Source organism: Budorcas taxicolor, chromosome 11, assembly GCF_023091745.1.
Source record: "Budorcas taxicolor isolate Tak-1 chromosome 11, Takin1.1, whole genome shotgun sequence".
Taxonomy (NCBI): domain Eukaryota; kingdom Metazoa; phylum Chordata; class Mammalia; order Artiodactyla; family Bovidae; genus Budorcas; species Budorcas taxicolor.
This window is the reverse complement of record NC_068920.1, coordinates 87,434,076-87,448,356: the sequence shown is the minus strand read 5'-3', so window position 1 is coordinate 87,448,356 and position 14,281 is coordinate 87,434,076. Positions and strand designations below refer to the sequence as shown.

The 14,281-nt window shown below is 35.0% G+C and overlaps 1 protein-coding gene across 1 annotated transcript in view; it reads left to right on the top strand.

Moving 5' to 3' along the window:
* Positions 1-14,281, top strand: part of SRBD1 (S1 RNA binding domain 1) — a 227,955-nt gene that overhangs the window by 55,356 nt on the left and 158,318 nt on the right. The window contains exons 11-14 of the mRNA XM_052648428.1: positions 587-694; positions 4,462-4,619; positions 8,203-8,293; positions 10,664-10,771. Coding sequence (XP_052504388.1) covers positions 587-694; positions 4,462-4,619; positions 8,203-8,293; positions 10,664-10,771 — 465 coding nt within the window. The remainder of the gene's footprint in view (positions 1-586; positions 695-4,461; positions 4,620-8,202; positions 8,294-10,663; positions 10,772-14,281) is intronic.

The following is a 14,281-nucleotide window of genomic DNA, read 5'->3' as shown; positions in this document are numbered from 1 at the left end:
CAAGGTCAGGCTGACTTGGATTTTGAAGGGAACCCTCTTTCTGGCTTGTAGACAGTTGCCTTTTCATTATGTCCTCACCTGGCATTGTGGAGAGGCGGGTATCTGATGTTTCTTCTTATGTGGGCACTAATCCCATCATGGAGACCCTGCCTTCATGACCTCATCTAAACCTAATTATCTCTCAACAGCCCCATCTCCATCCAACTTAGGGGTTAAGGCTTCAACATACTAATTTTAGGGACATAATTCAGTCTATAGCAGTGCTTCAGTAATTTTTGTTACTTTCTTATAGCTTAACAATTTTGGCCATTATTAATAATGCCTTGGGGACTCTCCTCAGAATAGGTTTTTCCTTCCTTAAGTTTTGTGTGTGACCATGGTTACCAGGTTTTTAAAAATAAGAACTCCAGATGTCATAGTAATAATTTTCAGACATCACAGCCTCTCCTCACAGATTATGTTACTTTGGCTTCAGTAAAGTTTCTTTCCCCCTTTTCTTTTCCACTTCCCCTCTCCTCTTCCAGGAGCCCTTTTATGGTCTTATTCTTGTTACATCAGTGTTAGAATAGGCTTTTCTTTTTTGCAGGTGGAGACCACGTGGCTTTGCAAGGCCAGAGTTAATGAAGATCTTATACAACTCACTGGATGATTCCTTTAAACGCCTTATTTATCCTCTCCTTTGTAGAGAGTTCAGGTATGCATCTTGTGTTATTTAACTTTGTGTACTGTTTACTTTTATGTATGGTAATAGGCCCATTAAAGCGTGCAGTAAATATTTGTCGATCCATTAACCAAGCCAGAGAACTGAGTCAGAATCCCAGAGTCTTAAATTAAAGCCTAGATTTCAATCTGTAGAGGCATTCACATGCATAGATCATAAAACATAGCTCTTAATTACAGTATACTTTTCAAATCTTGACCACTTAATGTATACCCCTTCCAGTTCTGCAGTACCAGTCTTTCAGTTTGACAACCAAGCCAAACAAATGGTTTTATTGATGAGAGATTTGGCTTGGGAGAAACAAACTAAGCAGTTAATAGAGAAGTTAGTTGGCAGCAGTTTCAGAGGTAAGAGAGCCAAAAAAGGCATAAGGAAATCAGTAGAGTGCGTGATGAATATGTTACTGTGAGAGAAAGCTAATATATATGTTTTAAACTCCAAATGGGAGTTGTTCGGAGGAATAATTATCAGCAGCGATGAGCAAATATTATGAGACTTTTAAAGTGACCATCTAAATGGACTAGCAGAAGAACTAAGGTTTACAAAAAACTGCAAAAGAGGTGAGGTACTGAATTATTTGTAGGGGAGGAGATGGACAGAAATGTTGGGAGGTAAAAACCCTCTCTTCTGCCTCTCTCTTACCTTTATCTTGGTAGTTAGCCTTTAGACACCAGCCATGCCTTCATATATCCTTTCCTTTGTGCTATAGATTTTCTTTATTCTGACTTATTTAAAGGTTTTAGCAAGAGTCACCAGAAACTAGAAATTGTAGCCATCTCTTCAGCCTCACTAGAATTTATAGCAGCCTTTGTGTTTGTCTCTTTTTCCTTTCTTGGACTTGACCGTTGACTTTGGAGGCATTACAGTAGGGAGTGAGTGGATACTTTTAAAAAGGACATATAGCTTCTTTCTGTCCAACTTCTTTTTATCAAGGTTGTTCATTGTTTTGATTCATCCTTTTTAGCCCAGACATCCCTTAAAAATATTGTTTCTTTTGGAACCCTATCTCATTTCAAGTCTGTAAAGTAACATAACTTGCTTTTGAGTGCTGGGATATAATGTTTTTAAAAAGGGCTTTTGTTATTAATGAAGAAAAAAAGAAGAAAATTATCTTACAAAAATTCCCTTTTTGCTATATATTTATCATTTTCTTATTTGCATATAACATCCAGTGGTGCTTTTGACATTTTTGTATATATTTGATGTGAGTATTTTTATTGCCTGTGGAATAATCTCATTGAGATTTAATATATTTAGTTTGGTGTGGGATATTTAATGTATAATTCTTCTCTGACTTTCGTTAGCAGTGGCAAGTGAGAGCACTTCCCTTCTCTTTTTCTAAAATGCCTGTAGTTAAAAAAATATATCTTAATTCCAGTCCATAAGCTGGTTTGCAGACATTGTCTACAGATGTGTCACTTGGTAGAAACACTTGTAATTACCTTAACAGCAGTTGAGAGAGAAAACCCCCTAAGATTTGTTTCTTAAAGAAAATTATATTAATTCTTTAATTAAAAAGAAATTTGTCCAAATGTAGAAAAATGGAAGAATCAGTAAAACATAAAGAAAAAAAAAAAAAGCACATAGTTCCACTACTTAGTTTGCCAGACTTTTTCTCCATTCATGTGTGCATATTAAAAGAGATCATATATACTATATTATTTTGCAGCTACTTTACTCAGCTGACTGAGATTCATAGTCTGCTTCTACATTTTTGTTTCCCTGACTTCATGATCAGTTATCCACGTTTCCTTTTTTTATACATACCTCTTTCATCAAGACTACATTATCAGTATTATCAAATATTGTCTTCTATACTATCTTTTATTGTATCTTGATTTTGGCTCCTCTTTATCTCCATCTTTATTAGGAGAAAATATATCCATGGTTAGTTCAGGATATCCTTGTTTCTTATCTGAATAACTGTACTAGGGTCATAGGTGATCTCTGCCTTGAATTTCCTAATACATATTCTACACTGCTGTCCTAAAATTCCCATCTGATTATTTCACACTCTTCTAACTTAAAATCCTTCAGTGGATCTTCTTTGTCTCCAGAATGAAATCCAAGCTCTTTAGAAAAACCTTTTCCTCTGTAGCCCTTTGTCTTGATATTTCTTTTTACTTTTTTGTGTGATATTACTTGCTTTTTCTGTAAATGAGCCATGAACTTTTATATATGCTGCTTCTATTGCCTGTAATATTTTCTCCTGTGCTCTTCAGCCACTCTTCCTACCTTTGCTTGCTTAACTATTACTTATCCTTCTTGATTCACCTGAGAAGACATTTCTTTTAGGAAGTTCTCCTAATTTAACCATCCCTGTCATATGTATTGTACTCATCTGTTTAATTTTTCTGTTTCTTTCTCTCGACAGTGATCTCCAGGGCAGGGGTTTTTTTTTTTTTTTTTAAGTTTTGTATCTCTCACACCTGATCACAGTACCTTATGTAAAACTGAATACAGATGCTCACTCAATAAATAAACTGAAGATTTAGAAATACTTATAATGATATTTGCATGTTGCTTGGCTGAAAACAGGGAGAATGATGTTGAAATATTAGACAAAATGAGGGAAAACCCTTAAGAAACTGAATTAAGCCCCCAAAACAAATGTTTGTTAGCTTTAGTTAGCTATGTATACCTTTAGATATGTAGATAATTCTATCTCAACACTGATCTGTGCTCTGAATTGCTTTTGTTTTTGTGGCCATTGGCATGCACTTTTGTTTTGAACCTTGTCTAAGAGAGAAGAGATACTTTTTATAGATTCTTTTTGAATTTCAGTAGAGAATACATTAAGAATTTTTGTTAAGTAGATAAATGATGTAAAACTTGGTTTCCAAATGCCTCTTAAGTCCAATGTGCTCAGTCGCTTCAGCTTCAGTCAGTAGTGTTTGACTCTGCAATGCTATTGACTGTAGCCCGCCAGGCTCCTCTGTCCATGGGATTCTCCAAGCAAGACTACTGGAGTGGGTTGCCATGCCCTCCTCCAGGGGATCTTCTCGACCCAGGGATACAACCTGGATCTCCTGCATTGCAGGCGGATTCTTTACTGCTGAGCCACCGGGGAAGCCCTTAAGTCCAGTACAGACATATATGTTTTTATCCTAGAAAAAGTTTTAAAATTAGACTTTTAAAAGCTTCTCTGGATAAAATTGGAGAGTTATTTATATGAGGTATGGTTCTGGATTGATATTAGTATCTGTGATCATGTCACTTAACTGTGAGAATGCCAAAGGGGATGGAATAGAATGAGAACATGGCATTGAGAGATATTTAGGTGAAGGGTATAAAACTAAGTATTGATGGAGGAGGCTACTTGGGTTCAATAATTTATCACTATTCATATGTTTATATTTTTAATCAGCTGATAAACTTCAATTTGACATTCTATGTAATGTCCAAATCTTGATATACTCTATCATACACAGATAAATATCTGTGTACATGTAGATTACTTATATAAGGGAGAGCAGATGGAGAAGAAGGGCAGTATGACAAACTCTGCAGGTTTGATGCCACAAAATTGTTTGTGGTACATGTATTATTGAATTAGCAAAAAGAGACTCAGTGCAATTTTGTATGTGATTTTTTTTTTCTCTTAAGTTACTTTGTTATAATGAATGCACTAGTGAGGAATAATTGTACAAAATAAATTGTGTTCTTTTTCTGGAAGAAAATTTGAATGAACTAAAAACTGAATACTTTATCTTTTTTCTTCTCCTTTTCTGTTTCTAAAGAGCCAAACTAACATCAGATGCAGAGAAGGAGTCAGTAATGATGTTTGGACGGAATCTTCGTCAGCTCCTTTTAACAAGCCCTGTCCCAGGGCGTACCTTGATGGGAGTGGATCCCGGTTATAAACACGGTTGCAAATTAGCTGTAATTTCTCCAACTAGTAAGCATATCTTTCATTTTTTTTGGTATAGAAGTTGGTTGGTCATAAATTTCACTTCATGTATTTCACGAGAATGTGGAAATAATCTTTATTTTCAAGGAACAGAAGATGGTTTACTCACAAAAAGGGATATGGGAATCAGAATCATACTTCCTATTTGTCCTGTTGACCTAAACACTCAACTTTTACTTTTATGCCCTTCCCTGGGTCACAATGGAGATATTGAGGATTAACTGGGTTCAAACATTAATAATTTTATTTATCCCCTATCAAAATATTTGAAAAATATTTTGTTGTGATGCATTTATATATGATGCATTTTAATACTGTATATATTTTAAATACCACAAGACATTTTTATTGTTTTGTCCAGTCAGTATTTTTTTTCCTGTTTACTCATTTATTTGCCCTTTCTATTATCTTCATTTCTTTCTACATTTCTGTGTCCATTTGAGATCATTTTCTTTCTTCCCAAAACCCTAGCCTGTTACTTTTTAATGTAGATCAGGTAGTGAAAAATTGTGTCAATTTTTTTTTTTCTTGACTGAAAGTTTCTGATTTGCCTTCAGATTTGAAAAATATTTTGCTGGGTATAGAATTCAAGATTGGCAGTTATTTTCAGTAATTTAAAGATGTCTTTTTTTCTTTTCTGACTACTATAGTTTCTGTTTAGAAGTCAGCCAAAAATCTTATTATTGTTTCTTTGAAGATAATAATTTTTTCCTTTAACTGATAAAATTTTTTCTTTTTGGTTTTCAAAAGTTTTCATACATACTTATTAGTTCTTTGTGTGTGTGTATTGTTTGTTTGTTTTGAGGGGAGGAGAACAGAAATTGTGCTTGAGGTTTGTAGTACTTCTTGAATCTTTTTTCTGAAATTCTAATTACATGTATTTTAGATCATTCAATTTCTTCTTCTATTTCCAATTCTTTTATTTTCCATTGACTGTCTTTATAATTAATCCTTTTTTCTGCTATGTCTAATGTGCTATTGAATTCATCCATTGAGTTATTTAAGGTACTATGTTTTTAAGTTTGTGAATTTCCATTTGATACTTATAAAAAATGGGTTATAGTCCTTTGGTGAACTTCTTCATAAAAAATGGGTTATAGTTCCATGGTGAACTTCTTCACCTTTTATTTTTTTGATTATTTACATTTTTCTCATATTTCTTTTGGTTTAAGTTTTCCATTTCTGGAATAACTTTTTCTTTCACATTTAATTCATTCCTGTATTCTTTCATCTTATTTCTGACGTTTTCTAGTTCTGATTTATTTTATTCTCATTTTCTATAATCTTTTGTTTGTTTGTTTGTTTTTATATATTAGGTTACAGTTTTTCTCTGTTTGGGGGCACATCTTTCTGTAAGGATATCCTACTAATCTTTTTTGTTTCCTGATTTGAGAAATAATCATTCTATGTGAAATTTGCTGTGATGCTTTTCTGTTGCTTAATTTTACATAAAATGAGTTTTCCTCAACTTTTAGGATGGAAGGCTAGGTTAGGGTAGCTGCATATCCCTAGAACTGTCATTTCTACTTTTTCCAAATTATTCAGAAGAAAAACTTTTATATCTATTTGGAAAGAGAGATAGCCTTATACTTGTTAAAATTTGCTTTCTTCCCTTTTATCTAGACTTTTTTGCCCCCTTCACCCATACTGTCCTTGCTGTGTGCTCAGTCGTGTCCCACTCTTTGTGACCCCAAGGACTAGCCCACCAGGATAGTGGGATTGTCCATGGGGATTCTCTAGGCAAGAATACTGGACTGGATTGCTATGCCTTCCTCCAGAGGATCTTCCCAACCCAGGGATCGAACCCAGGTCTCTTGCATTGTAAGCAGATTCTTTACCTGAGCCACTAGGGAAGCCCAGTGTGGATACGATTCTGAACAGTTTTTTTCTCACTGTGACGTTTTGTCTTGAATATCCTATGGATTAGTTTCAAGAGTTCAGAGATCAGAGTTTTCCAATCCTTTCTGAACTTACTATGCAATGTTTATACTGACGTATAAATTAGAGTATGCAAAAGTTTTTTTCAGTTTTACTTCCTGGTGTCAAATGAACCACTTTTGAGTTCCAGGGAAGTACCTTCTGATATTTTGAGGCTTTTTCTGATCTCAGGTCCATGAGATTCTCCAATGTTTTGCTCTGCCTCATCTGATAGAAATGCTGATACACATCCACCTTGGTAGTTGTTGGTTCATTGTTCCCACCTGCTCATCTTTTGGGTTTTGTGGGGATACATTTTTTTATAAATATATTCATGGGTTTTTAATTTTGCTGTCCCAGTTCTTTTTTTTTATATTATGCATTTTTATAGTAAATGGGTAGTGTATTTTCTCAGTGTTTTTTCCTGCATTTGTTGAGCTCTCATATGGCTTTTATCCTTTACTGTATTTGTATTTATTTATAGGATAGTTCTTTTTAAAATTTTATGCACACATACATACATGCATATACACATATATATTTTCAGTCTGTTTTAAGACTTTTCCAGAATTTATTCTAATCTAAATTGACATAAAGTTTTTATAGTACTCTCTCTGCATCTTCTAAATTCATTTCTAATACAATTTATTTGTATCATCTTTATTTTTCTTGGTTGGTATTGCTAAATTTATGTATTTTTCTTAACCGGTGATTTTAAATTTTAAACTTCATTGATCTTCTCTGTTATATGAGTTTTCTTCTTTTCTGTTTCATTTATTTCTGCTTTTTTAACTTTTATCATTTTCTTCCTTATACTTTCTTTGAGATTATTTTCCTGTCCTTTTCCTAACTTCCTAAGTTGGTCATTTAGCTCATCGCTTCTATTCTTTAGGTAGTTACCCTCATATTTTAAAATGTATTTCTGGCTGAAATATTGTTCAGTACAGAACAGGTCACATTTCACAAGTAAGTAGCTAAAAAATTTACACAAGGTCAAGAAATTTACATATCTATAACCCAAAGGAAGAAGTAGAATAGTATTATAACACTTTGATATATAATAAATTTTCAGTAAATGTTAGCTTTTACTATTTTTGATATTAAGTGTTACTAAAAATCATTTCTCTTTTAGGTATCATGGCATATTATCTAGTTAGTAGTGATTTTGTGTAGCAAAATAGAGTCCTAGTAACTCTAAAAGTAACAAAATTTCATAGTCCTTATGGTGGTGTCTGATTAAAGAATATTGAGACAGTAGCATGGAATCATATGTACCATATGTAAAACAGATAGTCGAGTTTGCCGTATGATGCAGGGAGCTCACACTGATGCTCTGGGACAACCTAGAGGGGTAGGTTTGGGTGGGAGGTGAAGGGAAGGTTCAAGAGGGAGGGGACATATGTATACCTATGGCTGATTCAAGTTAATGTATGGCAGAAACCAGCATAATATTGTGAAGCAATTAACTTCCAATTAAAAATAAATACATTTTAAAAAGAAATAATATATATATATATAAAGAAAGATTCAGACTGCATTTCAAAAAAAGATAAATCAGTTTGCTTTTCAGTTTCAACTTGCTTAATCATATTAGTGGTGTTTTATGTTTTGTAATTTCTTACAAAATGGCTTATTCCTTTTATTTTTTCCTAAGGTCAGATACTTCATACTGACGTGGTATACTTGCATTGTGGACAAGGCTTCCGAGAGGCAGAGAAAATAAAGAGGCTTTTGCTGAATTTCAAGTATGAAAATAAGTAACCTTTTGAGTACTTTAGTGGCTCAGCCAATCAGAGATAACCTTTGAAATTCCTAATTTGGAGGGGGGTATTAAGGGAAGTGCCTTGGTGTGAGAAAAGGAGCTGTGTTAAACCATGTTGGGGCAAATTGCTGGAGAACTTTGCTATTTGGAGACTGGAGGAATGCTGCCTGCTTCTGCAGCCTTCAAAGTTACCTAAACAAAGTTGGTAATATAAGCAAAAGTGACCATTTAATTCTTCAGTTTGGGCTTTCTCTTTCTCGTCTTCCTCCTCCCCTTTCTTCCTTTTTCTCTCCCTCCCTCTCTTTCTTTCTTTTTCATAGATCTGAGGAATGGATTTGGCAGTAGTTGGAAGCTTCAGAAATTACTTGAAAACATACCGCATGATTCAGTCATAGTTCTTTATTATGGCTTAGAATGTTTTCTTATTCAGTTACATTACATTTCAATTACATTTTATGCAAAGATGGGCACAATAAAGGATAGAAACATTATGGACCTATCAGAAGCAAAAGATATTAGCAAGAGGTGGCAAAAATACACAAAACAACTGTACAAAAAAAAATCTTAATGACTCAGATAACCCTGATGGTATGATCACTCACCTAGGGCCAGACATCCTGGAGTGTGAAGTCAAGTGGGCCTTAGGAAGGATCACCACGAACAAAGCTAGAGGAGATAATGGAATTCCAGCTGAGCTATTACAAAGCCTAAATTTAAGATGATGCTGTGAAAGTGCTGCGCTCAATATGCCAGCAAATTTGGAAAACACAGCAGTGGCCACGCTCAGCATTGGTAAAGGTCAGCTTTCATTCCAATCCCAAAGAAAGGCAATGCCAAAGAATGTTCAAAGTACTGAAAATTGACTCATCTCACACGCTAGCCAAGTAATGCTCAAAATTCTTCAAGCCAGGCTTCAACATTATGTGAACCAAGAACTTCCAGATGTTCAAGCTGGATTTAGAAAAGGCAGAGGAACCAGAGATCAAATTACAATGTCTGTTGGATCATAGATAAAGCAAGAGAATTCTAGAAATACTATGCCAAAACCTTTGACTGTGTGGATCATAACAAACTGTGGAAAATTCTTAAAGGACCACCTGATGTGCCTCCTGAGAAATCTGCATGCAGGTCAAGAAGCAACAGTTTAGAACCAGATGTAGACAACAGACTGGTTCCAAACTGGGAAAGGAGTATGTCAAAGCTGTGTATTGTCACCCTGCTTATTTAATTTGTATGTAGAGTACATCTTATGAAATCCAGGCTGGATGAAGCACAGGCTGGAATCAAGATTTCTGAGAGAAATATCAATAACCTCAGATATGCAGAGGACACCACCCTTTTGGCAGAAAGTGAAGAGGAACTAAAGAGCCTCTAGATGAAAGTCAAAGAGGAGAGTAAACAGGCTGCCTTAAAATTCAACATTCAAAAAACTGAGATCATAGCATCTGGTCCCATCACTTCATGGGAAATAGATGGGGAAGCAATGGAAACAGAGACTTTATTTTTCTTGGGCTCTGAAATCACTGTAGATGGTAACTGCAGGTATGAAATTAAAAGACACTTGCTCCTTGGAAGAAAAGCTGTGAGCAATCTAGACAGCATATTAAAAAGCAGAGACATTACTTTGCCAACAAAGGTCTGTAGAGTCAAAGCTGTGGTTTTTCCAGTATTTATGTATGGATGTGAGAGTTAGACCGTAAAGAAAGTTGAGAGATAAAGAATTGATGCTTTTGAACTGCAGTGTTGGAGAAGACTCTTGAGAGTCCCTTGGACTGCAAGGAGATCCAACCAGTCCCTCCTAAAGGAGATCAGTCCTGGGTGTTCATTGGAGGGACTGATGTTGAAGTTCCAATATTTTGGCCACCTGATGCAAAGAACTGACTCATTGGAAAAGATGCTGATGCTGGGAAAGATTGAAGGCAGGAGGAGAAGGGGACGACAGAGGATGAGATGATTGGATGTCATCACTGACTCAATGGACATGAATTTGAACAAACTCTGGGAGTTGGTGATGGACAGGGAAGCCTGGTGTCCTGCAGCCTATGGGGTTGCAAAGAGTTGGACACGACTGAGTGACTGAACTGAACTGTTCACTTATTCTTGCCTAAACTTGGTTACTGCTAGGTGGGGAGAAAGCTGACTGTTTTTGAGACTGTGTGACCATAAAACATTTCTCCTTGACCTCCTATAATACCAAGTGCAGAGGCATTGTCTTTTATTCTACATAAGTCTGGATATATGAGACAATATGAGTATCATATAATATTGTTTGTGCATTCTGTCCATTTTCTCCTGATTGATTTATAAGCATGCCTTGATCTCATCCCTTTTTTCATTTTGTTTCTTCTTCAAGCTGCAGCACAGTGGTGATTGGAAATGGAACTGCCTGCCGGGAAACAGAAGCTTACTTTGCTGACCTGATAATGAACAACTACTTTGCACCACTGGATGTCGTTTACTGGTAAGGATGTTAGAAATGTTTCTTTCTCTTTTTTTTTGGAGAGGCAAAGGAACTTCTGAAGTTCGATAGTGATAAATTCTTCTTTCTCTTAAGATGTATATCTTTTTGTCATCATATATCACCTCTTCCCATTCTTAAGAGCTTTGCAGGACAATGTAAAGTGTTTGTCTCTTGGAGAAATTTGAGTTTCAGTATCCTGAAACTGCTTATAGATGCAGCAACTTAGGGCTTGGATTCGTGGGATTTTTCAGGCAGTACATTGTGTGAGGGCTGTAGCTAACTAGTGACTAAGTAGAATGGTGTCCAGGCCCAGCAGCTGTAGACTGTGGATAGCTTAGCCTTCTTCTCCAAAAGTTTTTCTTTTTTTTAATTTATGTATTTTTAATTAAAGGATAATTACTTTACAGTATTATATTGTCTTCTGCCATATGTCAACATAGATCAGCCATAAATACTTATGTCCCATCCTTCTTGAACTGCCTTCCTACCCCATCCCACCCGTTTAGTTTGTCACAGAGCACCAGATTTAAGCTCCCTATGTCATACAGCAAATTCTCACTGGCTAGCTATTATATTTTATATATGGTAATGTGTGTGTTTCAGTTTGATGTCTGCAAATTAAATAGCTTTGGATTAGCAGGACCTAGATCTGTAGTAGTTCTGCTCCTGGATCTGTAGTAATTCTGCTTTCATTCACCATTGTTTCCTCACTTTCCTTTTAAACCTCAAATAGCCATCTTTCCCTTTCCCAAAGTATGGTTGAATGCTAAATCCTAGAGTTTAATTCAAGAGAAGATAGTTACAATGGATGATATCTAGGGGAAAACATGTAAGAGTCATCTCCCTTGCTTTTTGAAAAATGTAATTCAGCTAATAAGTATGTGATCAGGATCAACAAAACAAAACAAAACCCAGTACAGGAAGAAGAATGCTAGGATCCATTCTGATAGACCAAAAGATGGTGGCTTTTATTTAGTGTAGTATTCCTTGGTATGTGGAATTGTACTGTAGAATATTCTTTGTGCCAAGAGACTTCCCTGGTGGCTCAGATGGTAAAGAATCTGCCTGTACTGCAGGAGACCTGGGTTCAATCCCTGGGTTGGGAACATCCCCTGGAGAAGGGAATGGCTACCTACTCCAGTATTCTTACCTGGAGAATTCCATAGACAGAGGAGCCTGGTGGACTACAGTCCATGGGGTCACAAAGAGTTGGACCGACTGAGTGACCGTTTCACTTCTTTTTTCACTTTTCTATGCCAGGAATATAATCAAGATGTTAGAAAAGCAAATTCAGGGTAACCAAAGGGGATTAGAAGGGTAGGGTCAATCTGTAGGTGATATGGGATCATGATTCAGAATAGAATCAGGTTGAATTGTCTGTCTTAGCTTTTTTCCCTCTCCATGTTAGTTAGGTCAACCTAGGAAGTACTGTGAATCTTCCCTATTCTGGGAATTGCACACATACACTCAGTCCTTTTGAGAACGTAAGACTAGGACCTGACATAGCTAATTGACTTTCTTTCTGGCAACTTCTCTGATTTCTGTTTAACTTGTTCACATTAATTTGATATAAATATCTTGCATACATTTACAGTGATTGTAAATAGAACTTTATTAAAGACATTAAATATTGAAGATTTGTTGGATTCTATCTGAATTTGCTTAGAGACTCTCCCCTGTCTTGAACTTGCAGCAGTGTGTGGTGGTAGGAGGAGGGTGAGCTTTGGAGCCAGAAGAATCTGGGCCTGTCTTTTGCTGTCATTATGTGCTAGTTATGCGTGTTTGGAAGGCTTACTCTGCCTCTCCGGCCTTCTCTTTTCCTCCTCATTAAAATGGGGAATGCTTTAATACCTGGCCTACTAAAAATGCAGTAAATGTGTAAATAGACCAGAAAATGGAAAGAAATAGGGAATGCTTTTGCTTTCAGTAGTAACATTTTGAAATTTTCTTTATAATTATTTCCATATTCAATATTAAAAGTTTCTTTAATATTTCTTTTTGTGCTATATTAAGAATTGCTTTACTACATTACTTTGTATCTCTATAAAGGATGTTAATTTTGTTCCCCAACCATAGTACAGAATTCTTTCATTGTTTATAATTAGTTTTTCAATTCATTTTCTTGGATTTCAAGAGAATATATGATCATATCATTTATAAAAGGTACTGAATTTATCAATTCTTTTTCTAGTTGGAAACCTTTTTATTTTCTTCTCTTCTTTAAATCATGCAGTATCTTTGAAAAGCTATTAAATAGTAATGATAGTGGATTTTTTCCCCTCCTTTAGTTTTATTACAATGCTTCTAGTATTTCCCTTAAGTATGTTACTGCCTTTGTATATATATTTTAAAATCATTTAAAGAAAATAGTCTTTATTTATGAGGGTTTTAAAAATACAGATTCCTATTGTACTTAAAAAATCAAAAATAAAAGATAACATTAATGCTTTTTCAGAATTTTGCCATGGTTTTCTCTAAAGAGGTTTTTTTTCTCTTTTGATCAATATGCTGAATTCTGAAAGTAGTAGATTTCCTACAATTGAACAATCTTTGCAGTTCTAATGAGAACTTTGTCATAGTGTATCATTCTTTTAATGTACTTTTGGAATATATTTGCTAGTATTTTATTACATGCTTTTGAAATCCTCAAATGGTGCAAATACATAATCAGAATTTACAGTGTGAGCTTTAGGAAAATCAGCTGTTCAATTTCACTTTATCATCATTTTGCCAGTTCAACATACCTTTATGAAGAAACCATATTTTCTCATCCAGTGCCTTGAAATGACATTGCAAGCTACATTTAAGTTGAAATTTCCAAGCTTTCTCTGGCAGTCATTTTTAATACTCCTGAACAGATAATCTAATGGGCATTCCTATAATTCTGTCAGCTACTTATTTATCCTGAAAAACCTTTTCCTGACAATCTACCAGCACATTCCTTCTTATCTATTTCTTCTAACAACTTTTGCCCTGATTTATCTGCCATAGGTTAACATACAGCATGATTTATCTTCTAATTTGTAAACCCCATGCATTCTGACCCATCTATCCAACTTCTGTCTCAGTCATTTCTCTTGAAATAAACTCTGGCACTTATACCTTCTATGGAGAAAATCATCCAAAGCTTCAATCTCAGTTATCAAAGGAAAAAAAAATCTGGATTAAGTTATAGATTATAACATGTTGGAACTTAGTTTGTCACACATGTTTAAAGTTGGAAGTGTTTGTGAAAAGGAGTTACACAGTATTACATGTATCATTTGTTTTAAGTATGTGCTAGAATGATTTGATCAATTCTCTGGCCCATAGTAGATATCACTTTATTTTTTGAATATCTGAGTATTTGTTCCCATTCATTTTAAAATGTCATACTTGATTATTTTCTGTTTTTTTTTTCAATTCCTGTTTCTCCTTTTGTAAAAAAAAAAAAAGTGTTTCCTTTTATATAGTAATGGTGAAATTTATTGAAATGTAGAAATCACTAGCTTCTTATGAAACATTTATGTT